Source organism: Eptatretus burgeri, chromosome 14 (genome assembly GCF_056783735.1).
Source record: "Eptatretus burgeri isolate ZD-2024b chromosome 14, Ebu_testis_v1, whole genome shotgun sequence".
Taxonomy (NCBI): domain Eukaryota; kingdom Metazoa; phylum Chordata; class Myxini; order Myxiniformes; family Myxinidae; genus Eptatretus; species Eptatretus burgeri.
This window is the reverse complement of record NC_140974.1, coordinates 22383718-22410545: the sequence shown is the minus strand read 5'-3', so window position 1 is coordinate 22410545 and position 26828 is coordinate 22383718. Positions and strand designations below refer to the sequence as shown.

Genomic DNA, 26828 nt, shown 5'->3' with positions numbered 1-26828 from the left:
AGTGTACTGGGCCGGTGTATGCCCCGGTTAAAATAGGTGTACCATATCCCTGTGTTGTAAGAGGCGACCAGGGTTGCGTCAGGAAGGGCATCCGGCGTAAAACATGTGCCAAATTACTATGTAGATCATACGGATGATCCGCTGTTGCGACCCCGAACGGGAGCAGCCGAAAGAAGAAGATATGTTGTAATACTTTAAATAAAAGTAATAGTTAAATGAAAAATCACTCGTAGAGCAACACTTGGAAAGACAGCACAAAGCAGAAGGCACTCGGAAGAGCACATTCGTATCCCTCTGGCAGGTTGAACAGTTCACATTTTGTATCGCACTGATGGGCTGGATCCGAAACAATATCTAATCCACTTCTTCTTGTCACCTAACCAACTCATCCACCTTGTTTTGTCATAACTTGTCCACAACTTTTTGAAATTATATATATATATATATATATATATAATATATATATACACACACACACACACACACACACACACACACACACACACACACACACACACAACGATGAGCCAAAACATGAGGACCACCGACCGAATATGCTGCTGGTCCTCCATCTGCCACCAAAACGGCGCCGACCCGCCGAGGCATGGACTCCACAAGACCCCTGGTCCTTAGCTAAAAGTATCTTCAACAACTTCTGTCGCTCTATCTTTCCCTCACTTTTCCGTTCTGATGAGACTATCGCTGTCTCTCCGGCCGATAAAGCAACTCTTTTTGGTTCTCTTTTCTCCTCAAACTCCACACTAGATGACTCTAACATTCCATCTCCCTCTGATGCTCCCTTCACCAATCTTATGTCTCTCCCTATAATCTCTTTTCATGCCATCAAAAAAATACTCCTCTCTGGACATAAGCAAGGCCTACGGGAAAGACTGCATTCCTCCTTTCCAGTGGTGAAGGAATGTGGTTCACAACTTGCACCCGTGCTTGCTCGTTTGTTTCGTTCTTGTTTAAAAACCCAAAACTTTTCCTCTTTCCTGGAAACATGTCTAAGTACAGTATATTTCAAAGAAGGGTGATCGTTCAAACCCTTCTAACTACCATGCTATTGCTCTGACTTCTACTGTTTCAAAAGTCTTTGAATGTCTTATCAATTCCCATTTTCTCAAGCATCTTGAATCTCACAGTCTTCTGTCTGACCACCAATACGGCTTTCACAAGGCAAGATCTGCAGGTGATATCCTTTCTTACATTACGAATGTCTGGGCCTCTTCTTTGAGACTTTAGGGAATCCTTTGTTGTCGGCTTTGATATCTCAAAAGCCTTTGACAGAGTTTGGCATCGGGGTTTGATATCCAAGCTTCACTCTTTCAGCTTTCCACCTTCACTGTGCTCTCTCGTATTGAGCTTTCTCTCCGACCGCTCTATCTCCGTAATTGTTGATGGTTCAACATCGACCCCATTCCTTATCAACAGCAGTGTACCTCAGGGTTCCGTTCTGTCCCTAACACTCTTCCTTCTTTTTATCAATGACCTTCTTTCTTCCACAAATAACAAAATTCACTCGTATGCTGATGACTTAACATTACATTCCTCCATGTCTTTCCCATCTGCCCTGTCTTCCCTCACTTGATCTACATCTCGTTTCATCACAGCCACCTCCTGAAATTCGGAATTGGACAAGATCTCCCAGTGGCGCAAATGTAATTAAGTTAAGTTTAATGCTTCATCAACTCAATTTCTTCTCATCTCTCTCTTTCTCTCTCTGTAAAACTCTTCTCAACTCTCTAAACTCCCTTGAAAGCTCAACAATTACACCATGTGTTACAATAAACCTATGAGGTGTTGCTGTAACATCAAATTATCCTGGAATCCACACCTTACACAAACAGCTCAGTCTGCCACAAATAAATTAGGAGGTCTGTTCAGATGTCGAGGATTTTTCCCCTCTGAACAGTTGCTCAAACTTTATAAAGGATTGATTCGTCCTTGTATGAAGTACTGCTCTCACATCTGGGGAGGTTCCATCTCCACATACTTACTGGATAGAATTGAATCCAAAGTTATTCAACTTGTCAACTCTTCCAATGTGACCTCAAAACTTGACCCGCTCAAATTAGGCCGCATGGTAGGCTCTCTTTCTCTTTTCTACAGATATTACTTCGGTTTCTGCTCGCAAGAAATTGCTGCTTGTGGACCTCCACCATTAGTGAGACCAAGGAATACTCGACAAGCCACGACATCACATCATTATTGTGTGGCCATTGGCAACTCAAGGGTGGGCCGTTACGCTGTTTGTTTCTTCCCCTCCACTGCCAAACTCTGGAACTCTTTACCTTCTCATGTCTTCCCAAACACTTATGACCTTCCCCTTTTCAAAAAGCTGATTTTTTACTTTCTCAAAAACTCTGTCTCTTCTCTCTTTTTTTTAACTTTCATATTAATGCAGTTCTTTAATTTAAGGCTTGGCTTCGATGAGGACTATTTAGTCCGTGACTGAAGCCTTCAACATAAATAAATAAGACTGACTGGCAGAGAGTATAAATAGAAGAAAGAAGAAGATGATAGATAGAAGATAGCTCGGGTTCATGAGCTGTGCAAATACAAAACAAGCTTCTCAAAGATCTCGAGAAGGCTCTTCATTCAGCTGTCAGAGAAGGACTTCACAGATTTATCATTATCCAAAAGAAAAGGGATCACATATCAGGCTTTGGAGATGCACAGAAGATAAGAGCTGAAATCATAGGACAACCGAGACAAAAATTAGAATCTCGGACACCAGACTTGTCCGACAAGTAAGAAGTCCTGCCGATAACTCACAAACTGTTTTTTCCAACCTTGCAACATTGATTTGAGCAAACAACTTAACTTTTTATTTTTTGACATTGATCAAATGCTCTTGGAGGAGCTTCTCGGTTAATCACATGCAGGACAAAGACATGAGTAGACATCAGTGTACTTTAATGTGAATTACAAGCACATTTGTTGACGATGGACAAGTACATGTGCAGGTATATGGGATTTCAACCTTCATTCCGACACGACAAACTGGTGGTTCAAATGGGAATGCTAAACAAATGGGAATTTCCCCGAATGGAAATTTTTCATGGAAGTCTCAAGCCAATTTACCATGATTTCTCATTTCCACAAATTATCTTACATCATAAGAGCAGGACAATACAACAAACAATAAAGTTGATATTTTATGAACAGAACTTCAAAAGAACAATGAAAAGGAAAAAGGAGATTCTTGAACAATTATGACAAATGTTATGATTTTCAAAACAATGATCTCAGTGATTTGGGTCCATTGTGCATTTTCATCGCTTAATCAATGCATTCATGAACGAAAAGCATCCATGGTGTGTGGAAATATTTAGAAACAATACACCCCTGATTTATTGGCTTGAGACATACCAGCAAGATAGTCTAGAGGCCTGTGACAAATGCATTCACCTTGAGCTGTCTCGCCTGGGTTGAAAGCTTGACCCAACTATAAACTGTCACCCTGGTGTTTCCCATACAGAGCAAAGATCAATGTCCCCTGGATGGATGTTTGCTGCCACGAGAAATCCCGTCTGCCAGTGTTCGCTCAGATCAGGAACTGCATGAGATCCTCTTGACAGAGCATTGGTTCTGCTGAAGCAGTTTTCTTTGGGTCGGGTTACAATCTTGGCTGGGTGGCCACTCTGGGTCGCTCATTGAGCCCGTGGCCTGATGTTTGCTGGAAGGTGTAAGGGTTCGACTCATGCGCTTGGCTATCCTTGGGTACTGTTCGACGAATTTGTCCAATTTAACGATAACATTTTAATGTGTAATTTAACAATAGTTAATTGTAATCATAAAATGCAGATCACGTCGACGTGAGCAACGCCTTTTGTGTCCACCAGTAAGTCAGTGAGTCCGCACTGCTTCTCGGATCTACTATAATATATGTACCCTGGTGAGGCTCTGCATTGTTCCATGCTCTGGCTTGGTATTTTTTTTGTTGTTTTTTCCCCCATGACATTCACACATGAAAGAGAAAAACAAAAGACAGGCAAAATCAAAAGAGAATATAAAAAAGGAAAGGGCAGAAATATACAGGGAAGGTGATTAAACCATTTGGAACAAAGACGCGTGATCATAAACCACAGACACAAACAAAGCCAAACGTATGAGACAACATTGTTAAAAGTTATTCAGATGGAATCACATCACTGCTTTCCAGAGTAAGATAATGCTCAAATGTGGCAAAAAAAAAACTTTTCTGTCGCTTTACATACTAGTTGACTTTTTATAATTTAACACAATGTACATTCATTAAAGAAAGAGGGCTTTTAATGTGGTGTTGAATGATGCCAATGTATTTACAATATGCCAATGGATATGACAACAAGCTTAAAATGAAAAGTTGTTTTTAGACTCTGATATTGATCTGAAAGAACTCCTTAATGAAAACCTGTAAATGTTGGTGCCCTGTTAACAAATAATAGCTTCATTAACATAGTGTCTCAACTTGATGCTTTCCCAAAGAAAATCCCATGCAGCAGATGAGCCTTACAAGCAGATGGTCTTGTACTGTGTGAGCAGTCTCAATCTGCTCACACTTTCCTTTGACTTTCTAAAGACACGGCAGCTTGTTCAATAGTGTCGATTCAGAGTCCGCTGTACTCGATTTGCAGATGCCAGGAAGTTGTGAGGACGCATTTTCATCTCGGTGAATGGGATGGAGTACTCGTTACCCTTCCACGCATACCAGATGACACCTTTCTGTGAGGGAGGAGGGCCAAAGGTCAAGAGGTGATGCAAACAATTATGGCTGCCTGTGTGTGCTGGTGTGTAATTATCGCAACAGTATATTTTTTTAAATTCCTATCTCTAGTGAGGTGAATGAAGGAAATCCTTCGATACTCTACAGAACAACATGGCAGGTTGAAGATGCTTCAGATATCTGTATATGGTCAGTGGTAAAACCATTTCTGTATGACAAGGGCATAGGCCATAGAACTGCCTCGTCTGGGTTCTATTCCCCGCCCGGCTATAAACCGTCGGATTGGTGCCTCACAGACGGGGCGTTGCATCACAAAGTGTGCCGTCCCTCGGACAGATGTTAATGTGTTTGTCCCATCTACTAGCATTAAGTGGTGGACATTAAAGATGCCATGGTGTCTTTCCTGAACAGTGAGCAAGTCATCTCTGTCACCCTGAACAAATTACAAATTCCTACCCAAATCACCTTCAGTCGAACTCAAGGCCTGGGGAGCCGGTTTGTGAAAGACTTGGACAAAAACCTTTCCTGGCCAACTCCACAAGCAGGTGGGGATATTTGGGGGCCGTTAAAGTGGTAGTAGTTGTCTTTCAATAGCGATGTATTAAAAAAGTAGTGGAGGAAAATATTTGAAAAGTCAGTTCAGAGTGCTCCAATTAAAGCTGTGTTAACAGGTCTATTTGTCATCAATTGTTGGACCTTTTTCAATTACTTCCTTCCCATGCATAGATCTGCATTTGCTATTCTGAGAACTCCTTTCCCTTCAAACCCAAAGCCGTTTAGTTTTCAACTTCTCAAATTCATGAAGAAACCTTTATTTATTTTAAACGCGCCAAATAACTGAATGATGGCTCAGTCGGACAGACTTCAATGGGTAAGTCATCTATTAGTGATGTACTTTGAAATGAATGGTCAATTAATCGTGACGTCAAAGGAATCTGATATTTGCATATTGCAAAAACAGCAACAAGGTGATTGTGACCGACCTGCATGTTGATATTTCCGTAGTCTCCATTTAGGTTGGCACGATGGCAGTTGTGGTACCACCAGCCTCCCTTGTAAGAGATTGCACAGTTCGTAGGTGCGTTATCATAATCACGATCGATGGTGGTGAAACGGTAGCCATTGTGGTATGACATGGAGTCACCTGCGTGTGACAGGCAGCAATTTATCGATGAATGTTAAATAATGTACACACCATTATGTTCACACAAGATGGAAGTATACAAGGCAAATCAGGTACAAAAAGGCACTTGGAACAACACACTGTGTCGCACGAATTTTCTGGATAGACAATCGAGTCTCCTGGAAGAGCGAGATGGCAGAAGATAAAAAGGCAATGTGCTGACAGTGGAGGTAACAGGAAGACACAATAAGCAAGGGAATAACCAACATAAAAAAGGAGAGAGGGGGGAGAGATGAGACACAGTAACCTGCAAGTCAGGTGATTGTGTTGGGCAGGGTATTGATCATGAGGCAGTAGGGTAACAGTATGGGCACATTAAGGAAAGAAAAGCATGAACAGGAAAAGAGCAGTGTGTAAGGAGAGGTGAAAACACAGTGACTGGCAAATAAGAGGGTGGGGTTGGGTAGAGGGAATGGAGGTCAGGTCATTGTCAGTTTGGTTTATTGTCAGGTCAGGCCAGATCAGATCTGTGACTTGCTACAGTCCTGTACTGATCAGGTACCATGTAAACTTGTACTAACCTGTTTCATAATCAGGTTGTCAGCGACTAAACTGTCTCCCCCACCAGGTTTCCTGGTGAAGAGGGTGTATGTATATGGACACCCAGCAGAACCAAAAGAAAGCCTGTCAAATGGCGGAGGAGCTCCTTATGAACCAACGGCCACCCATATCTGGTGCCCAATTGCATCTGCGGACATCTTAATAAAGTGCATAACCTTTCCTCGGAGGTTGGTGGCAGGATTTGCACTCCAGTCATCGTAAAATCTCTTAAGTTGCAGCTTAAACCCAGGAGAATGGTACCATCCCAGCTTAGGCTGGATGTTCACAAGCTCAGGGATAAGACGGTAGCTGAGGAGTTTGTGAACAGGCTGAGTGGGGATTTGGGGGATCTGGGTGCTGTGTGCTGTGGGGAATTTTGAAGAGATGTGAAGTGCCTTAAGGACTACCATCCGTCATTCTGGCAGCAGATGTCTTGGACCCACCATCAGGCGAAGAGGAACTTTGTCTCCCAAGGGACACTGATTACCATTGACCAGGGTCACATGGCCAGTCTTAATGGCAGACCTGAGCTGTTCAGGGAGCTGTGGTGTAAAATTGTGTGTGCGCTGAGAGTGCACAAGGAGGCCTATGATGAGAAATCTGTGAAGGCATAGAGCATCAACTGTGGACAAGTGATTCCCGTCCTGCTTACAAAGGAATTTTCGCATTGCATTCTTCCAAGCCCATCCCTCAGTGTGCTGCTGATAAAGTAGAGGGTGATGGACACTTGACAGAGGAATCTGAAGTGAAGGCCCGCTGGGCCGATTACTTTGAGCGGCTGAATCAGGCCCAACCACCAGCGGTTGAGTTGGATGTCAGGGGTATAACAATCCCCATTGCTGGCCCTCCAAACAACTATGAAGTTCATGCTGTGGTGCATCATTTGGGAATGTCAAGATCTCTGACTTTGATTTCGCCGATCGTGCAGTCATCTTTGCAGAGTCTCTGGATATCCTTTTGGGGGCCCTCGAGAAATGAATGAGGAGTCAGAGCCGCTTGGATTACGGGTTTCCTGGGTCAAAACAAAGATCCAGGTTTTCAACGACATCTTGGATACTGCCATCTTGTTTGGACCTGATTGTGTTGAGGATTTTGAGGTCACGGAGAGATTCACTTACCTTGATAGTGATATTCATGTCTCCGCAGGTTGTGAGCCGGAGGTCATTAGACATCTGGGTCAGGCCTGGGAAGTCATGGATTCACTGGATCATGAGGTGTGGCACTGTCTGTACCTATGGAGGAGGACAAAAGTCTGAGTCTTCATGTCTTTGGCGCTTCCAGTCTTGTTCTATGGATGTGAGACTTGGACTCTGACAAAGGATCAGACGTGAAGACTTCACTCCTTTGGTACCAGGTATCTTGAGAGAATCCTTGGCTATTGCTGATCAGACTCTATGTCCAATGAGCGGTTGCTGAGACAGACTCAAATGAGGATTGTTACCTGTATAGTCTGTGAGCATCAGCTGCAGTTGTATAGACATGTGGATCGATTTTCTGATGCTGATCCTGCTAACAAGATTCTCTCAGTGAGGAAGTCTCATGAGTGGAGGAGGCCAGTGGGCCGACCACGTGCCTCATGGTTGCAGCAGGTTGACCATCATCTAAAGGAGATGGGGATGGGCCTGGCATCTGCCTGGGGGATGGCCAGACAGAAGCCCCTGGAGTTTCTTTCGGAAAGTGGACACAGTACCGTGTTGTTCCGTTGAATGATCCCATTCCTTAATCTAACCTAATGGACGTAGAAAATATATTGGGTAGGGATGGAGAAGGGGTGACATGAGATTGTGGTGTACCACTGGCTGGATTGAACCACATTAGTAAGGAATTTACACAAATTAAAGAAAAGAACAAAAGAGTGGAGGTCTATAGCAAGCCTGAACTTTGGGCGCTTATCCAGGAGGGCACTCGCAGAAGAACACATGCATCCCAGAAGAGCTGGAAAGGGTTGGAGGGCTGAGAGAGAAATAAGAGGGAGCAAGACCAGATGAGAGGCATTAAGAAAGAGGCCAATCTTGCTGTCTATGAGGTGAGAGCATTTCATTTGTTTGTGTAAGTTATTCCTTATTTTTATTATGATTTAGGACTTATGGAAGAGGTCAGGTCAGGTCAGGTATGGGAGCATGTGCCAGAACAGCGCGTCGCTGCGTCCACTTTCCGCCGGTACTCCAGGGGCCTCCGTCTGGCCATCCCCCAGGCAGATGTCAGGCCCATCCCCATCTCCTTGAGATGATGGTCAACCTGCTGCAACCACGATGCATGTGGTCGGCCCACTGGCCTCCTCCACTCATGAGACTCCCTCGCTGAGAGAATCTGGTGAGCAGGATCAGCGTCAGGAAAACGAGCCACATGTCCATACAGCCGCAACTGACGCTCACGGACTATGCAGGTAACAAATCTCATCCGAGTTTCTCTCAGCAACCGTTCGTTGGACACAAAATCCGACCAGCGATAGCCAAGGATTCTCCGAAGAGACCTGGTACCAAAGGAATTAAGTCTCCGTCTCAGATCCTTGGTCAGAGTCCAAGTCTCGCATCCATAGAGCAAGACTGGAAGTACCAAGGACCTGAAGACTCGGACTTTCGTCCTCCCGCACAGGTACCGGCAGCGCCACACCCCATGATCCAGTGAATCCATGACTCCCAGGCCCGACCCAGACGTCTATTGACCTCTGACTCGCAGCCAGCAGAGACATGAATATCACTGCCAAGGTAAGTGAATCTCTCCACGACCTCAACATCCTCACCACAAACAGACACAGACAGGACAGCAGCATCCAAGATGTCACCGAAAGCCTGGATCTTAGTTTTGACCCAAGAAACCCGTAATCCCAGCGGCTCCGACTCCTCATTCAGCACCTCGAGGGCCCCCAAAAGGATGTCTAAAGTCTCCGCAAAGATGACTGCATCATCTGCAAAGTCAAGGTCCGAGATCTTGACATTCCCAAACGATGCACCGCAGCGAGATCTCTCCGACATCCTCCCTAAAATCCAGTCCATACAAGTGCTGAAAAGTGTGGGGGCCAGTACACAACCCTGACGAACTCCAGTAACAACTGGAAATAAGTCAGAGATGGTACCACCACACTTCACAGCACTCTCAGTACCAGAGTAGAGTTCAGACATCAGATCGATCAGTTTTGGTGGCACCCCACGAAGACCAAGAATCCTCCAGAGGACATCCCGATTCACTGAATCGAACGCTTTAAAGAGATCAACATAGGCTTAACAACATTAAAGAGATCAACAACATTAAAGAGATCAAGCAGCCACTGCCGAAACTCTCGTCTGCGTTCGGTGAGGACACGAAGGGCAAGGATACGGTCAATCGTTGACCTCTTTGGTGTAAAGCCTGACTGCTCTGGACGCTGGTGCTCAAGCAGATGGTGGAGAACCCTATCGAGAATTATCCGAGCAAAGACCTTGCCCGGCACTGAGAGCAGCGTCACCCCTCGGTAGTTGTTGCAGTCTTGGCGATCACCCTTCCCTTTCCAGAGAGGGACAACAAGGCCCCTCTTCCAGTCAGTTGGGATGATGCCTGTGTTCCAGGCAGAGCACAAAACTGCATGCAACGACACGAGTGCAGCATTTCCACCAGCCTTGAGAAGTTCAGCATGGATGCCACAGATCCCTGGAGCTTTGCTCCGTTTCAACTGGTTCACCGCAGCCCGTGTTTCCACAAGCGAAGGTGGACCACAGTTGATTCGAGGTTCAGCAACAGGGATTGTAAAACCCTTGACGTCCAACTCGACAGCTGGGGGATCAGCCTGGCACAACTGCTCAAAGTAACCGGCCCAGCGGGCCTTCACTTCAGACTCCTCTGTCAAGAGCCTACCACTCTCCGCTCGAACTGCAGTGCTCCGAGGGATGGGCTTGGATGAACGCAATGTGTGAATTCCCCTGTAAGCGGGACGAGAATCACCTGTCCACAGGTGATGCTCTACCCCCTCACAGATTCCTCGCACATAGGCCTCCTTGTCCACCCTCAGTGCACGTTCAGTTTTACGCCTCAGCTCCCTGAACAGCTCAGCTCTGCCATTCAGCCTGGCCCTGCGACTCTGGTCAATGGTATCCAGTGTCCCTTGAGAGACAAAATTCTTCTTTGCCCTGCGGTGAGCTCCAAGACATCCACCGGCAACATCAAGGACGGTGGTCTTGAAGGCACTCCACAACTCTTCAGGACCCCCCAAAGCACCCAGACCCCCCAAGTGTCCACTCAGCCTGTCCGCAAACTCCTCAGCTACTCTCTCATCCCTGAGCTTGCCAACATCCAGCCTAGGCTGGGATGGTACCATTCTCCAGGATTTAAGGTGCATCTTTAGAGTTGCTACAACAAGCCTGTGGTCAGTATTGAGGAACTGAGCACTCCGGTAGACCCTGCAGTTCTGGATCATCCTCCAACGACCGTCAATGAGGACATGGTCAATCTCCTTTGCCACACCGCCAGCGTTGGAATACCAAGTCCAGCGATGAGCTTGTGGGCGCTGAAACCATGAACCAGCCACCCTAAGTCCATGACTTCTTGCAAAGTCAAGGAACTTATTGCTATTCTGGTTCATAGTTCCTGACCCATGGGGACTAACACACATCTTATAACCATCCCTATCAGTTCCAGTCGATGCATTGAAATCCCCCAAGACTAGAAGTGTATCTCGTCTGGGGCACTGATCAACCACAGACTCGAGCGGGGCATAGAATGCATCCTTCACGGTGAGATCACTCACCTCAGTCGGAGCATGAACAGAGACCAGGGAAATGACACCCAAGGAGTGACGAATCCTTAATCTCATAATACGCTCGTTGACCGGTGTTACCTCAATTATCATTGGGGTCAGCTTATTGGACACAGCTACAGCAACTCCTTGGGTATGGTAACCATCAGAGCGACCAGACCAATAGTAGGTGTAACCACCCGCCATTATCTCGTCGCAATCCAGTCTCCGAACCTCAGAGAGAGCTGCAATCCCGATGTCCAAACGCTTGAGCTCAGATGATAACAGAGACAGGTGATCATCCTCTCTTAGGGATAGGACATTCCAGGCACCCACCCGAAGGGACCGCCTCAGGTTAACCCAAGGAGACCGCCGTCTGGTGGACGACACCTCAGCACCACTCCGACACACTCTCCCCCAATCTGACCCAGGGATGTTACCCCGTGGTTTCCCTCCTATCATCAAAGATCGGGGGTCCCGAAGGCTTTGCCCCAATCCCGTCATCCGGTGAGCTGCCCTGCGAAGGGAAGCTGCACAGGAGGTACTCCCACGGAGCGGGTTTTCAGATTTTTTTGCGTTTTGCGGAATGAAGGGTTTTACGGTGGCCGGAGTGCAAATTCTGCCATCAACCTCCTAATGAAAGTAACCCAACTGCAAGAGGACGTCCCCAGACACAGTTGGGCACTAGATATGGATGGCCGTTGGCTCACAAAGAGCTCCTCCGCCCTTTGACAGGTTTTGTTTTTAATCCTGCTGGGTGTCCATATCCAAACACCCTCCTCACCAGAAAACCTGGTGGGGGAGACGGTTTAGTCGCCGGCAACCCGACCATGTAATGGAACAGGTTAGCACAGGTTTACATGGTACCTGTAGCAGGTCACAGATCGAACCTGACCTGACTGACGTGGTGGTATGGAAGATGGAAGAGGTGGTATATAAATCACATGCAGGACAAAGATGATTTTCATTAATTACAAGGACATTCAGAGACAGTTGACAAACCAATATGAGCAAATGGGATTTGAACCTTGGGATCAAAGTGTCATGAGTTTCAGGATAAAATGAGAATTCCAAATAGGCAGCACATCCATCTAAATCCCATTAAATCAATCATTCTGGAGAGTCATGGTATCAGCCCAAATGCCTGGCTCAATTGTAAGCAATAGTGTGATACCAATGGATTTTCACACCTACATAATTGTAAATGGTGCAGTCCACTTCCTGTCCCCTCAATCGGATGACCACTCCAGAATGGAGCACCTCGACTGCTGCAAATCCAACCCAGGGCCAGATAGCTGAGAACTGACTGAACTAATATTACAGAACTATTCCTGCTGCTCCAGATAATCAAAGAAAAAGCATCGCAATTAAAGGTGTAAAATTACTTCTCTCTTTAATCAAACACATCGTTTGCCATTCTTTAAATCTCTGCTGTCACTCACCAGCTGTGCCACTGTATTTACCAACAGCAAGGCGGAAACGGCTGCGGCTGCTTCCAACGGAAAACTGGTCATACACAGCATGCACAGCCTGACTACTGTCACGCAGATCCACCCGTAGATCATAACGACCTTGAGCCGTGAGAAGGTGTAGCTTCTGTAGTCCTGAGAGGACCATCCATGTATTGGAAGCACACACACACACACACACACACACACACACACACACACACACACACACACACACACACTTTGCATGTTAGCTGCAGTTCAGTTATATTCCAGTGTGTTATATAAAGTATAGGTTCCTGATGGGTTTATCATGTACTCTTGAAAATCCTTAGCTGGCTTGATAGTTCAACTACAATCTACACGTGTGGTACTTCAATCGGAGTACTCAGGCATATGATTGCATGAATTCCATTAAGACATACCCATCCAAAACTCATCGTTTATGTCCCCGAAGCCTTTTTCGTAAGTCCTCCATTTTTGCCAAAAGTTGACGTTGCCATTCTGACGACGTTGAAAGACCTGTAAAAGAATATAAACAATATGCATCTTCAGACGACTGTCTCAGCTTATCTAGTTAACTTCGGAGTATAATTGTCAAGTGACAAGATACTGCCGTTACCGGTGTTTTCACCACTGTACGCAATAAACTCCGTTATTTATTCATTTATTCACTGGGGATGTGAGCCTCATGGAAGAGCTTGGCTGTTCACACCAGGTAATGGATGGACAGGTAAAGAGGAAGTGTAAGAAATGTAGAAAACAAACGTGAATGGCCCACAAGAGCACGCAGCCTGGAAAAAGACACACAAATCCAGGACAAACCAACATTTGAAGCCACAAGAGACCCAGAAGTACAATACATAAACAAACTAGAATGGCACTCGGTAGAGCGCATACCTCTGCCAGGCTGAACAGTTTAGTTTAGTATCTCACTGATATGCCAGATCTGTATCCAGACGTTCACCAAAATCTAAACAGCTTGTTCTTGTCACCTAACAAACTCTTCCACCAAGTTCTCTCATTATCCGTCAAAACATTTAAAGATATTGTACTATGGAGCATTTTTGGCCCTATCACTCAATGGTGAACAATCACTTAAACGTTTCTAGTATCTGGATCTGTATCCGGATCTTCACCAAAATCTAATTAATTTCTCCTTCCGAAACACCCAAACTGTCCACCAAACTTTGGCCGAATCCATCCATAACTTTTGAGATATCGTGCTCACAGACAGATAGACAGACAGACAGGGGTGAAAACATAACCTCTGTCCACCTTTGGTGGTGGCGGGGAATAACACCACCAATTAACAACTGTTAATCAAGAACGTCCCATCGCAGCTATCCAAAGTTTTAAAACAGGGGTCGGGAACCTTTTTGACTCAGAGAGCCATTAAAGCAAAATATTTGGAAATCTATTTCAGTGAGAGCCATATAATATATTTTAAGACTGAATTCAACTAAATGTGAGTATAATAAGCCTCTGAATTTATTCTTTTAAATAATGTTGTTATAATACTCACCATTAATGGGACTTCTGGTGCTGCATGGATTTGCTGATGGCTTTGTAGTCTGGTTGGTACTTGGTGAGGTTAAGCTTCATGCAAGCGTTGAGGCTTTCATCCGTTAGACGTGATTATAGGTTGGACTTGATGTTTTTAAGATGTGAGAATGACTGCTCACATGCATACGTAGATCCAAACAAGGTCAATACAGCAATACTCACACGCTGCAGTGTGAGGTATGTGACAGGAAGCGCGTTCCAAGTTTTGATAATCAGCTCGTCTTCGGGTTGAAGTTTTTTCATTTCTGTCCACATGTGCTTGCTCGCCAACTCTGCTTTCTGTCGTGCGATTCTTTCCAAATCTTCATTCAGTGACTTGAACTTATTCACCCACATGTCTGAGGCCTTCAGGTCAGCCACTTCTGCTTCAAAATCTCTGACGGAGACACCAGGAATGTAACTCAGGTCGGCTGTGTTCAGTGAACACTCGTTTGGATGGGTGATGAACTTAAAAAGACGAGTGTGCTCACGAAATTCTCCAAAGCGTGCTTTGAATGACTGTAGGAGACTGGATGTGAAGCCAGCTAACTGGTGGAGATCAAAGTTTTGAGTGGGCTCACTTGCTGTGCATGCATCTTTAAATTGTCTCAGTTTTTCAAAATGTAGTAAACGACCTGTTTCAAGATCCATGATAAAGAGCTCCAGCTTGTTTTCAAAAGCAAACACGGCTTGTTGAAGGGATAACACTGTATTTCCAATGCCTTGCATTTTCACGTTGAGCTCGTTCAGATGTTCAGTCATATCCACGAGATAGTAAAACTTGAGGAGCCACTCAGTTTCGGCTAGCTCAGGATGCTCAATCCCTTTCATTTCAAGGAAAGTCCGGATTTCGTTCAGGCAAGCCACAAAACGGCTAAGCACCTTCCCTCTTGACAACCAACGCGCATTGCTGTGCAAAAGCAGACCGTGATAGTTATTTCCAACTTCATCCAGCAGTGTTTTAAACTGGCGAGCATTTAAGGCTCGGGCAACAATAAAGTTGATCACACGAATGACCAGCGACATCACTTCGCCAAGCTGCCCATCACACATCTGAGCACAAAGTGCCTCCTGGTGTAGAATGCAATGGAAACTTAGGATGGGTCTATTTTCATGTTCACGGAGAAGCGCCACAAATCCTTTTGTTTTTCCCCACCATACACGGAGCACCATCAGTACACACCGAGATAAGTTTATCCATTCGTAGATTTTTTTCTTGAGCGAACTCCATGAAAGACTTGAATAAATACTCACCTCTTGTGGACCCTTTTATTGGCAGAACAGCAAGACTTTCTTCGCGCAGTGTATCACCAGCAGCATATCTTGCAATCACACTGAACTGCGACAAATGGCTTATGTCTGTTGACTCATCCAAAGCCAGGGAAAAGAACGGCGCTGTATTGATGTCCTTCACTTGCGTTTCCTCCACTTGGTTTGCCATCATGATGGTACGATCATGAACAGCTCTTGCCGACCGAGGCATGTCTTGTATCCGTTTGATTATCTTGTCTTTGTTCGGAAGATCATCAAAAAGTTCATTGGCGACATCCAGCATGAACATTTTTGCATTCTCGCCATCTGTGAATGGTTTTCCGTTCCTCACTATTGCTAAAGATCCAGCAAAGCTGGCGGAATTATAGTCACCTTGCCGGGTCCATACGCGGAGTTGCTGCTGGCTGGCTTGCACCCTGCTCAGTAGCTCTTGGCACGCTTTCTTTCTGCTGTCTCCCACAGGGTATTTTGATGCAAAGGTAGCATGGCGTGTGTCGAAGTGCCGCTTTATATTCGACCGTTTCATCGATACAATTTTGTCATTGCAAATTAGACACACCACAGAACCTGATCTCTTCACAAAGGCGAATTCTTCGGCCCATTCGTCCTGAAATGTACGATACTCCTCATCTTTTTTTCTTTTCGCCATCTTCTTCGTCGAAGGGTTAGCTTTGAGCAAATGAGAGAGAGGGAGATATTGACCCAAGTGAGTCTGGCTGGCCTGCGCACGGGCTGACATACTCGAGAGGTGCGGCGCGGCCGGCCGACTCTGGGATGCTGTCGCCTCAGCGGTTGCACGTGATTGGTCGAGATGAATTCCGTGACGCGTCTCGGCGGTGGCACGTCATTCGAGGAACCGAAATCACGAGTCGCCTCAGCGGTGGCGCGTGATTGGTCGAGATGAATTCCGTGACGCGTCTCGGCGGCGGCACGTCATTGGAGGAACCGAAATCACTACTCGCGTCGGCCGCATGACTGGACGAAACAAAAACCGCTTCAGACAATTCGGAGGTGTTTTTTCTTCTCTCCTTCTGCCAAGTTCAGCCCTGCACGTGAATGAAGCACGACACCATTCAAACTATAGGTAAAGCTTCTGCGAGAAATATTGGGCTTTCCAAGTTTCAAACTCCAATTTTATCTGCGAGCCAGATGCAATCATCAAAAGAGCCATACCTGGCACGCGAGCCACACGTTCCCGACCCCTGTTTTAAAAGATGGCCTCTCAGAGGAGAGACGTTGGTGGCTGGGCCACAAATTCAACAGGAACGAGAATAATTTTTTTATTTATGCCACACTCATCTAATAATTTTAGCCAATATGCTGAACACAGATCTTTCTTTCTTCTTTCTACAGCAGTGAAGGTTCAGAAAAAGATATTGTACAAGCATTCCATGCAGGAGGGTGGCACGAGAAAACCGCAATTTGAAATTTCTTCATGGTGCTGGTGATAACTCACTAATGTTTTGCAAAGGACACCGTGGGATCTTTAAAGGGGAACTCAAACGGAACTTTTTTTTCTTCTGAAAAACCATCGAAAATCATTAATCACGGTCTAATTGGAAGGGGAAAAAATAGAAATTTGAATGTTTTCGCCAATCACAAAGTGCCAAAAAAAAGCCCATAAAGTGTCGATTTTCCCCAGTGACGTCACACTCAAAACCCACCTCGAACTAAATGGAGGTTTACACAGAGAAACAGTGCATTTCGAGCTCGGGTTCCGATGTACATTCCACCGTCATTAGCAATTCTGAAAGTTCTCAGGATGTTGAAACTGATCAGTGGGATTTTGAAGAAACTATTGGAGAAAAAATTAGTGATGGAAACACTTTGGGGGAATTGTGAACCCTTATGCGAGCAGTTCGTACAAAGATGGCGACAATGGAGGTGCTCGTGAAGATGAAAACGCCAGTCACATGTTCACGACCGATTGTTAGGTTTTGTTTTTCTGTTCACTTGGTGGGTTATAAGGGAATTTGTATTAATTAATCAGTTAATTAATACTCCAGTTAATTAATAATCAGTTAATTAAATAATAGTTAATTAATTTGTATTCATTAATACTCCAGCATAAATACCCATCATCATCCGACTGCCGACACCACCCGGGCACACTCGGACACCGCCGACAAAATGGGCGACGGACACTTTGTCCCACCATCGCAGGCTGACCAGATGTCCTGCATGTTACAGGTTCATCCTGCTTCATACTTTTCCAGAATGCCATTTGTGTCTGTTGTCATGCCGTGTCGTCTCCATGCCATGTCCCACCATCATGTCCGTATTGTGTCATGCTGTGTTGATGTCCCACCCCAGTGGAGGGGGGAACCGTGCTGGAGTGGGGGGAGGGGTGTGGGGTGGTGGAGTGTATTGTGGGGGTGATGGTTGGTGGGGGATTGTGGGGGTTGGTTGAGAGGGGAGTGGTGCTTCGGGGTGGGGATGGTGGAGGAGTGGGGATAGAAGCAGGGGGCCCTGAAAGTTTTAGCTTTTGGTAAAATCCTCTCGGAGGAGTAGATGATTCATACATAAATACATACTTTCTCTCCACTATAAATAGATGGTGGTTCATTTGACTTGCAGAAATTTGTGTTGATAATTGATAAATATTTCCAGGTGCTCTTGTGCTAACTGCTGGGCAACAGCAACAGGAAGAGAAAGTACATGTGCTGGTAGCTGTGTGGAGATGGTGCTACAGTTTCCAGCGATGGCGATTTATTCTGCTGAATCGTGGGGATGTCATCCCCTCTCAATCGTGGTGGATAACTACATGATCTAGCCATCTCTGTTGTTTCAAAACAGTGCTCTGTAAAATGTTCCAAGCACAAAAGTGAATTTCAAAACTTAGGACAGCTCGGACAAACCTTGTCCAATTTCTTGCAAACTCAGGATCTTTCAGCCATCGGTGTAGCACAAAACGATCTAGGTTTGGAAGAAGAAGAAGAAGAGGAAGAAAAAGAAAAAGAGGAAAAAGAAGAAGAAGAATAAGAAAGAGAAGGGGAAGACGAATAATAAGTCTTTTAATCGCAAAATTATTTACTTTATAAAGCGCAAATCGGAAAAAGACACCTCATATCTATTTTGTAGGGTATCAAGGGATAGATTAGCATCCAGGTGGTCTGAGTGTTTGGGTTCCCCTTTAATGTCCACCAACTAATAATGGCAGATGGTGTGCCCAGTTCATCGTTCAATAGAGGGATGGCACACAACCGTAATATGCTATGTAGGTGCGGCGGCCGATGTTTATTTGGAGTGGGGGCACGGAGAGGGGTTATGTTTTTGAGCAACTGAAGACTGATATTAAGAGTATGTTCTCTAATGAGTGTCGTGGTTGCTTGTAAGAAAATCTTGAGACATGGCTAATAAGAAAGAGGTTGAAAGGTGGTGGAGATGGATTGGTCACATGTTGTGCATGGAGGATCAAGATATGCTGCAAAGAGCAAGAGTCCAGGACCCAAACAAGAAGAGAATGGTTGGATGGCCAAGAGAGATCTGGTGACATACAGATGATAAGGAAATTAAAGGAATGAGGGTCACGAGGCTCCATCGGTATCAATTTCTTCCGATGTCGATATATCAGTGGGCTCATCCCGGTATATAAAAAATTAAAGAAATAATTTTTAAACGCAGGTTCCAAAAATATGTAATTGTCCAAAGGTCCATTATGTATTCATATATGATGCACACATCATTGACACATGGAAATTTTTCAAAGTATTCCAACAAGGGGCTTTTTTATCCATGATGAGAATGGTAATTTTACTTTGAACGTCAACTTGTATTAAAAATGATTTTGTTTTAAAGTGAGATCAGTATTGGCAATCGGCACAAGCCAGTATGACTATTGTGCATTGACATACCAGAAATCGGCACAGGCCGGTATATCTATCGCGGATTGCCTTACTGGTAATCGGCACAGGCTGGTATCACTCTTGTGGATCACCATGTCGGTACTCGTCACAGGCTTTCTAAAGCAAACCCGATTCATTTGAAATAACACATTGGCAATTGCTTTAAAAATAGCCAAGAGGGCAACGAAAAACAGGATTACTTGTACGGTGCTCGGATGCTGAGGGTTAAAAGTTAAAACCTACTGTACTTATTTCTTGGTATGTCTTAACATCATACATTCCACTGTTCCAGGTGTCGCCGAGTGCATCAAAGCTTTTTAAATCATGTACGGTATTTAAAGATTGTAAACGCTTTTCTTCGATTTGTCAGTGGCATACTGATATTTTTGTGGATATACCGATGACTTTTTTTTCATCCCGATTTTGTTCGGTATACCGGTATATTGCTGTGAATAATTATTCTGATATAACCGGTATTTCGCCAGACACTAAAGGTCACCGAGAATAAAATTGGAACATTGGCCCAAGACCAACGAAAGTGGTGAAAGTTCATAAGAAGATCCATATGCCAGACAGATTGGATAATGAGCAAGTTTCCTTGGAAATAGTTTTTTTGGAAATGTACTTCCTTTGACATCTTGGGCACGTCTTACAAATGTGAAACCATTATAACAAGCATTCGTCTTGTTTGTTTTTTGTTTTTTTGTACAACCACGTATCTTCAGGTTGTTTCCATTCATGTGCTCAATATGAGCACACATCTTTGTTGACCAATGAACCCTGAGCTAGGAATTTTTCTCGTACCTTGGAGAGGAAGTGAGGAGAAAGACATGAGTGAATGCTCGGCCTGGCACTTTTCCTTTGTTTTCTTTTTTCCTTTTGCCAATTCAGGACTCAGACGTTTTTGTGACATTTATTTATTTAGAAATGAACGTTATTCTGATATAGTCACATTTATATCACCTTTTGCATGTCAATGATGAAATATAGGATAAGCTTATTTCGTACTTTTCATACACCATGGCAGTTTAGACTGACTTTAGGTTATAAAGCGATTTAAGACTAAGGCCTTGTATCACCTTTACTGAATGCTACACAGGCAGTGCATACACGTTATTGAAGTATTTTGGTAATGACTTCAATCGTGGTGACATTTGGGCTCTCACTCACAAGAGCCATTCACATCAAGAAAGAATTGTAATCAGTCCAGGCCAAGCCATCCTCTTCCGGCCCAGGCAGCAACCATCCTCAGCCTCAGCTGGCAGAAACATTTGGTAAAGGGGCTGTCACACCTTGACGTTTTAGCCAGCGTATGGCAACGTATCAAAATGTATGTAAAACGCTGGCGTATGCTGAACTATTGATGTTTTTTTTTTAAGTTTTTAGCGTATTCATAACGAGTTGGCCAAATGCATAACGTATTAGTAACGTACACAGAACGTTTCCATAATTTATAGATAACTTATACCAACGAATGCTTAGCATGTTGTCGGCATTCACAACGTATGCCCAACGATAGTCTAACGTATGCATAGCGTGCGGCAGGGTATCGCCGACGATCACGTGGCGTAGGCTATTCATAGGCTGCCGCTCAACGATTTAAATCGCTGCCGCTCAACGATTTAAATCATAACCGCACTAGAAATCGAAGTGTCAACATCACCGTCATGCCGAAGAAAAAAAAAAAACATGGAGTCTGGAACACTGACGGGTTCCTCCTGTGAACCCCATTTTTACATACCAATTCCCCTAAACGCTGCCAATACACCATTATACGGTAGCTGTAAGTTAGAAACATGTTCAGTAAGTTCTGTGGTCGTCCGGAAGACGTCAAATACGTCTACATATGTCAATATGCGTTGGAGATACGTTACACATAGGTTCAAAGCACGTTACTCATAGGTTAGAAATAAGTTTCGGATACGCTAAACATTACCTCGACGTGTTTCGACCTATGAGTAACTTACAAGTAACGTGTTTTGAGGTGTGTTGACAATCACGTAACGTGCCTACAACTTATGGCCAGCGTATGCGGAACGTGTGAGTCATACGCTGGCATACGTCGAAAAATTTTGAGCATGTTAAAATTTGTCGACGAGCTCGGCATACTACGACGTATGCCAGCGTGCTTCAGCGTGCTCTTAACGTATACAAAACTTACCCATAACGTATTCGATGTGTGCCAGCGTTTTAGACAAATTTTTCATACGTCGGCATACGCTGGCTAAATCGTCAAGTTGTGACAGTCCCTTAAATGGAAATTAGCACCCAATCACCTTCAAAATCATACAAGTTAATTGGCCTCCACCTGTGTTAAATTGTAGTGATTCTGATTGTATCAGAATAAAATCAGCTGTTCCTGTAGGTTTCCTCTGCTGGGTAGTGAATTTCACAGCAAAGACTCAACCATGAGCCCCAAGGAGCCTTCAAAAGACCTCTGGGATAAAGTTGTGGCAAGGCACAGATCAGGGGATGAGTATAAAAATATTTCAAAGGCCTATCCCTTGGAGTACAGTCAAGACAATCATTAAGAAGTGGAAGTTGTATGGTACCACCAAGACCCTCCCTAGATCAGGCTGTCCCTACATTTGATGATCGATCAATGACACTGGATATTCATTTGAGACAGACATAGAGATGGGTCTTCATTCTCGCGAATGTACCCACTCCCATCATCGGAGCTGATTTCCTTCGGCAGTTTGGCTTGCTGTTGGATGTCAAACACCAGAAGGTTATTGACTCCACTATTAGCCTTGCTGTTAAAAGGATCACCTCAGTCCTATGTGGTATTACACTCTCCTCTGGCAAGATGATGTTCGGATCAGAGGCGGGATGGTATTTGAACCAAAGGTGCGATGGTGTTTGAACCAAAGTTACGATGGTGTTTGGACCAGAGGCGGGATGCTGTGTGGCAGAGGTAGGTTGGTGTGTGGCAGACAGGTTGGTGTGTGGCAGAGACAAGTTGGTGTGTGGCAGAGACAGGTTGGTGTGTGGCAGAGACAGGTTGGTGTGTGGCAGAGACAGGTTGGTGTGTGGCAGAGACAGGTTGGTGTGTGGCAGAGGCAGATTGGTGTGTGGCAGAGGCAGTTTGGTGTGTGGCAGAGGCAGGTTGGTGTGTGGCAAACATCCTTTTGGTTCGACACCACATGGCAATAGCCCATGTGGCATATACAGTAGTTCCTGGTCCAATATTAACAAAACCATATATTTTAACAGAGTATATATGTATATATTTTACAAAACTTCTGCTTCATTAACGACACTTGTTGCCGAATAAAAACGTCTTCCATAGAGAGATATTCCGAACTTCTGCCTCCAATATGTTCTGTTTTGATGTGTCTTACACCATACCACTCATGAACAAAAACACAATACTTTTAGAAATAAAGAGAAAGAAGATAACAGGCAATACTTACAATCCATCCACCTCCATCGGTGGTCATGTCACAGTAAACCTGAAATGGTTTTGTTTTGTCTCCATTGATGTAAATAGTATGAACGCCATTCCGTTTCTCTCCATTCAGGAGCATTTCCCCGCAGTCCTTGGGATTTTCGAACAATTCACCCGTACCTGGTGACCATTTGAGTGAAGAGTGAGGCAAAATACGGGAAAAAGGAAACAAACTGTTTGATTAAGTTGAACATGTCTGTATTTCATCTCATCTGGCAGAATAGCTTAGAGGTATGCAATTGAGCTGTTGATTTTGGGTTCAAATGTCGACCCATCTATAAACTGTCATCCTGGTGTTTCGCAGATACATCATTGTGTGCGCCATTCATCAGAAAGATGTTGGGCTGGCAGGATAGACGATATGTCTGCAGATAAGCCTTCGGGATGTCTATCTTGGGTTCAAATTCCTACCTTGCTATAAAACAGTCGTCCTTGTGTTTTATGGGCAGGGCTATGAATCAATGTCTGTTCTATTCATCAGATGGATGTTAAACTGGGTGCCCCATCTGCCAGCATTAAGTTGGTGGATGTTAAAGATGCCACGATCCTTCTCCCAGGGTGAGAGAGAGTATGCAAGTTATCGCCGGTACCCTGACCAAGTTTCAAAATCCAACTCGAACGTATAGGGGACACTGCATCAGTGGCAGCAAATAATGTTGTGCCCCCAGCAAATAATGCCAGCCACAAACGTGTGCTGCAAACGAATGAAGAAAAACAAGGATGTGAAGCCAGAGGACCCATCTCTCAGCACTGGTCTTTGTGAATGTTTCCATTGCTGAGCATTAACCCTTCGCAGGTTACTACACCACCTTAGGATTCTGTTGAAGCAGTGCTCAACCAGGGCAGGAGTTTCAAATCTGGTCACTGTACCATCACATCACACACTGGCCTGCAAATTATAAAAGGTGCCTCAGGACATTTATTGCCCACAAGCAAATGCTACTCTTTGGTGAATAAATAGCACATCTTGCAATATTGATGGCAATTAAGGAATGCTTCAAACTTTAAAAAAAAAATTACATCAATATCCACGAAGTGTGGCTAACCACTTCATTGCACCAATCCACTCATAATTGTGTAATAAAACAGGCCACTCTCTCCAATAATAAGCAATGATTATTTTTTAATAATTATTTTGTTGCATGTATGCTCTTGTCTGGATTAATAACACAGTAAAGCATTCAAGTGCGAGAGCATTCTGTTCCTACCGGTTGTAAAACCTGTGCCGATGGTGGTACTTTGCTCTGTTCCACTGACAGCGTACAGATTGACAGAGTAGAGAGTTGAAGGGTGAAGGCCAGATAACTTGTAGCTTGTTGCTCTCCTGTCCAAATGTATTTGCTGGGAAAGCAGATGTATGTCAAAGCTGATTGCATGTTCGTTTGCATCACACATGTATTGTAGGCAGATCCAGCTGAGGCAAGCTTTGTCTACCCTCCACTAACCTCTACCTCTTCAAAATTTTCAGGGCCCACCTTTATAAGTTTCTAGCTACTTGTCTGATACCTCTGCTGTGTTGTCATTTTACTAGTACAAACTTTATGGCTTTCAAATTCCCCCTTTAGGCATGTTATTACATTTGCAACAATAGTTGGCATTTTTATCAATGCCCCCACCCCTCCCCAAACCTCTGCATGTGCCATATATCCCAATTATTTTCCTTTCACTGTCTCATATTCCCACCCCCCCCGGACAACTCCCTTTTCTTCTGTCTGGTTGAAATGGGGTAAAGCTCTTGGGATCTGTGGCATCCATGCTGAACTTCTCAAGGCTGTTGTAAATGCTGTACTCATGTCATTGCATGCAGTACTGTGCTCTGCCTGGAACACAGGCATCATCCAAACTGACTGGAAGAGGGGCCTGGTTGTCCCTCTCTGGAAAGGGAAGGGTTAAGAGCAGGACTGCAACAACTACCGAAGGGTGATGCTGCTCTCAGTGCTGGGCAAGGTCTTCCCTCGGATAATTCTTGATGGGGTTCACCACCATCTGCTTGAGCACCAGCACCCAGAGCAGTCAGGCTTTACACCAAAGAGGTCAACATTGACCGTATCCTTGCCCTTCGCGTTCCTCACCGAACGCAAACGAAAGTTTTGGAAGGGGCTGCTTGCAGCCTATGTTGATCTCTGCAAAGCATTTGATTCAGTGAACCGGGATTCCCTCTGGAGGATTCTTGGTCTTCGTGGGGTAACACCAAAACTGATCAACCTAATGTCTGAACTATACTCTGGTACTGAGAGCGCTGTGAGATGTGGTGGGACCATCTCTGACTTATTTTCAGTTGTTACTGGGGTTCCTCGGGGGTGTGTAATGGCCCATACTTTTCAGCACTTGTATAGACTGGATCATGGGGTGGATGTTGGAGAGATCTTGCTGCAGTGCATCGTTTGGGAATTTCAAGATCTGTGACCTTGATTTAGGAGATGATGCAGTCATCTTTGCGGAGACTCTGGATATCCGTTTGGGGGCCCTCGACATGCTGAATGAGGAGTCAGAACTGCTGGGATTATGGGTTTCCTGGGTCAAAACTAACATCCAGGCTTTCAATGACATCTTGGATGCTGCTATCTTGTCTGTAACTGCTTGCGGTGACGATATTGAGGTCACAGAGAGATTCACTTACCTTGGCAGTGATATTCATGTCTCTGCTGGCTGTGAGCCAGAGGACAATAGATGTCTGGGTTGGGCCTGGGGAGTCATGGGTTCACTGGATCATGGGGAGTGATGCTATCGGTACCTGTGTGGGAGGATTAGAGACTGAGTTTGCAGGTCCTTGGTGCTTCCATTATTGCTCTATGGATGGGAGACCTTGACTCTGACCAGGGATCTGAGACAGACTTCATTCCTTTGGTACTAGGTCTCTATGGAGAATCCTTTGCCATCGCTAGTTGGACTTTTTGTTCAATGAACTGTTGCTGAGAGAGCCTCAAATGAGATTTGTTTCCTGCATAGTCCATAAGCGACCCATCCATGATTGTACCTAATAGTCAAGGAGACTGCTTAGGCAGCACCAATGCTCTGCACAGAGTATGGTCCCGATGGATGGATGGATCGTCCATGAGCATCAGCTGTGGCTGCAAGGACATGTGGCTCGTTTTGTTGATGTTGATCTTGCTCTCCAGATTCTCTCATCGAGGGAACCTTGTGAGTGGAGGAGGCCAATGGGCCGACCACGTGCTTCATGGTTGCAGCAGGTTGATCAGCATCTCAAGGAGATGGGGATGGGCCAAGCATTTGCCTGTGGGATGGCCAGATGGAGGTCCCTGGAGTACCGGCAGAAAGTGGACGCAGCGACATGCTGCTCTTGCGCATGCTCCCATACTTGACATTTCCTGACCTACCCAACTTGCCTGCCCCTCCCCCATTATCTTCCTCATATTGGCAACCCTACAACATTGTCTTCCTAATCTCAAAGATGTTATTCTTTGACTTTTCGTACTTCTGCTACAACTCCTTACAACTAGCTCTCCATCCCCTTGCGTCCATAATACACAGTGGATAACGCAAACTTTATCTTTAACATTGATTGATGTGCAACTACTTATAAGTTTACAGTAATTACAAGTAAAAGCAATGCATTAAAATCCAAGGGTACTTAATAGACAGAGTGGTTGGTCAGAGTATATACAGTACGTACTCACATCCTCAAAATCATCACCAGAGTAAATGAACACATATTCCGTGATCGCACCACGAGGAGGTCGCCATGATACCGTGGCGGAGTTCTGATCCACATTTCGCACATCCAAGTCTCTGGGAGGATCCAGACCTGGTCCCACAGGAGATGCAAAATCGGTTCTGACTATATATGAATATAGAATATATGAATATATGACTGAAAAAGAATATATGACTGACTTATGAGGATATTACTCTGCCACATAACACAAATGTAAAACACACTCACATGGCTTCTCTTATGCCTGCTTGCACAGTGAGTGACTAAACCAAAGACAATTATTAATATTGCAAAAAAAGAAAGATACACCTTAACTTGTAAAATATTTTTGGGTGGTCATTGTGGGGGTTGTGTGCAGTCCTGTCTTTCCAAGTAAGCATTTTCACACCAATCCCGAGTTCAATGAGGGCGTTAGGAATCAACCTCAAAGTGAAGGCTGACATGACATG

At 44.7% G+C, this 26828-nt stretch overlaps 1 protein-coding gene across 8 annotated transcripts in view; it reads right to left on the bottom strand.

The window, feature by feature from the left end:
* The window catches only part of LOC147012777 (tenascin-N-like), a 342994-nt gene that overhangs the window by 107231 nt on the left and 208935 nt on the right, over positions 1-26828 (bottom strand). For 3 of the 8 annotated variants that reach the window (XM_085853955.1, XM_085853953.1, XM_085853954.1), the window contains exons 26-32: positions 26342-26469; positions 23912-24044; positions 22669-22823; positions 13016-13112; positions 12585-12746; positions 5695-5855; positions 2903-4710 (exon numbers count right to left, since the gene is read on the bottom strand). In XM_085853955.1, coding sequence (XP_085710081.1) covers positions 4582-4710; positions 5695-5855; positions 12585-12746; positions 13016-13112; positions 22669-22823; positions 23912-24044; positions 26342-26469 — 965 coding nt within the window. In that variant the 3' untranslated portion in view covers positions 2903-4581. Of the gene's footprint in view, positions 1-2902; positions 4711-5694; positions 5856-12584; positions 12747-13015; positions 13113-22668; positions 22824-23911; positions 24045-26341; positions 26470-26828 lie in introns of those variants that run through there. The other 5 variants (XM_085853961.1, XM_085853957.1, XM_085853959.1 and 2 more) reach the window with 3 other exon arrangements.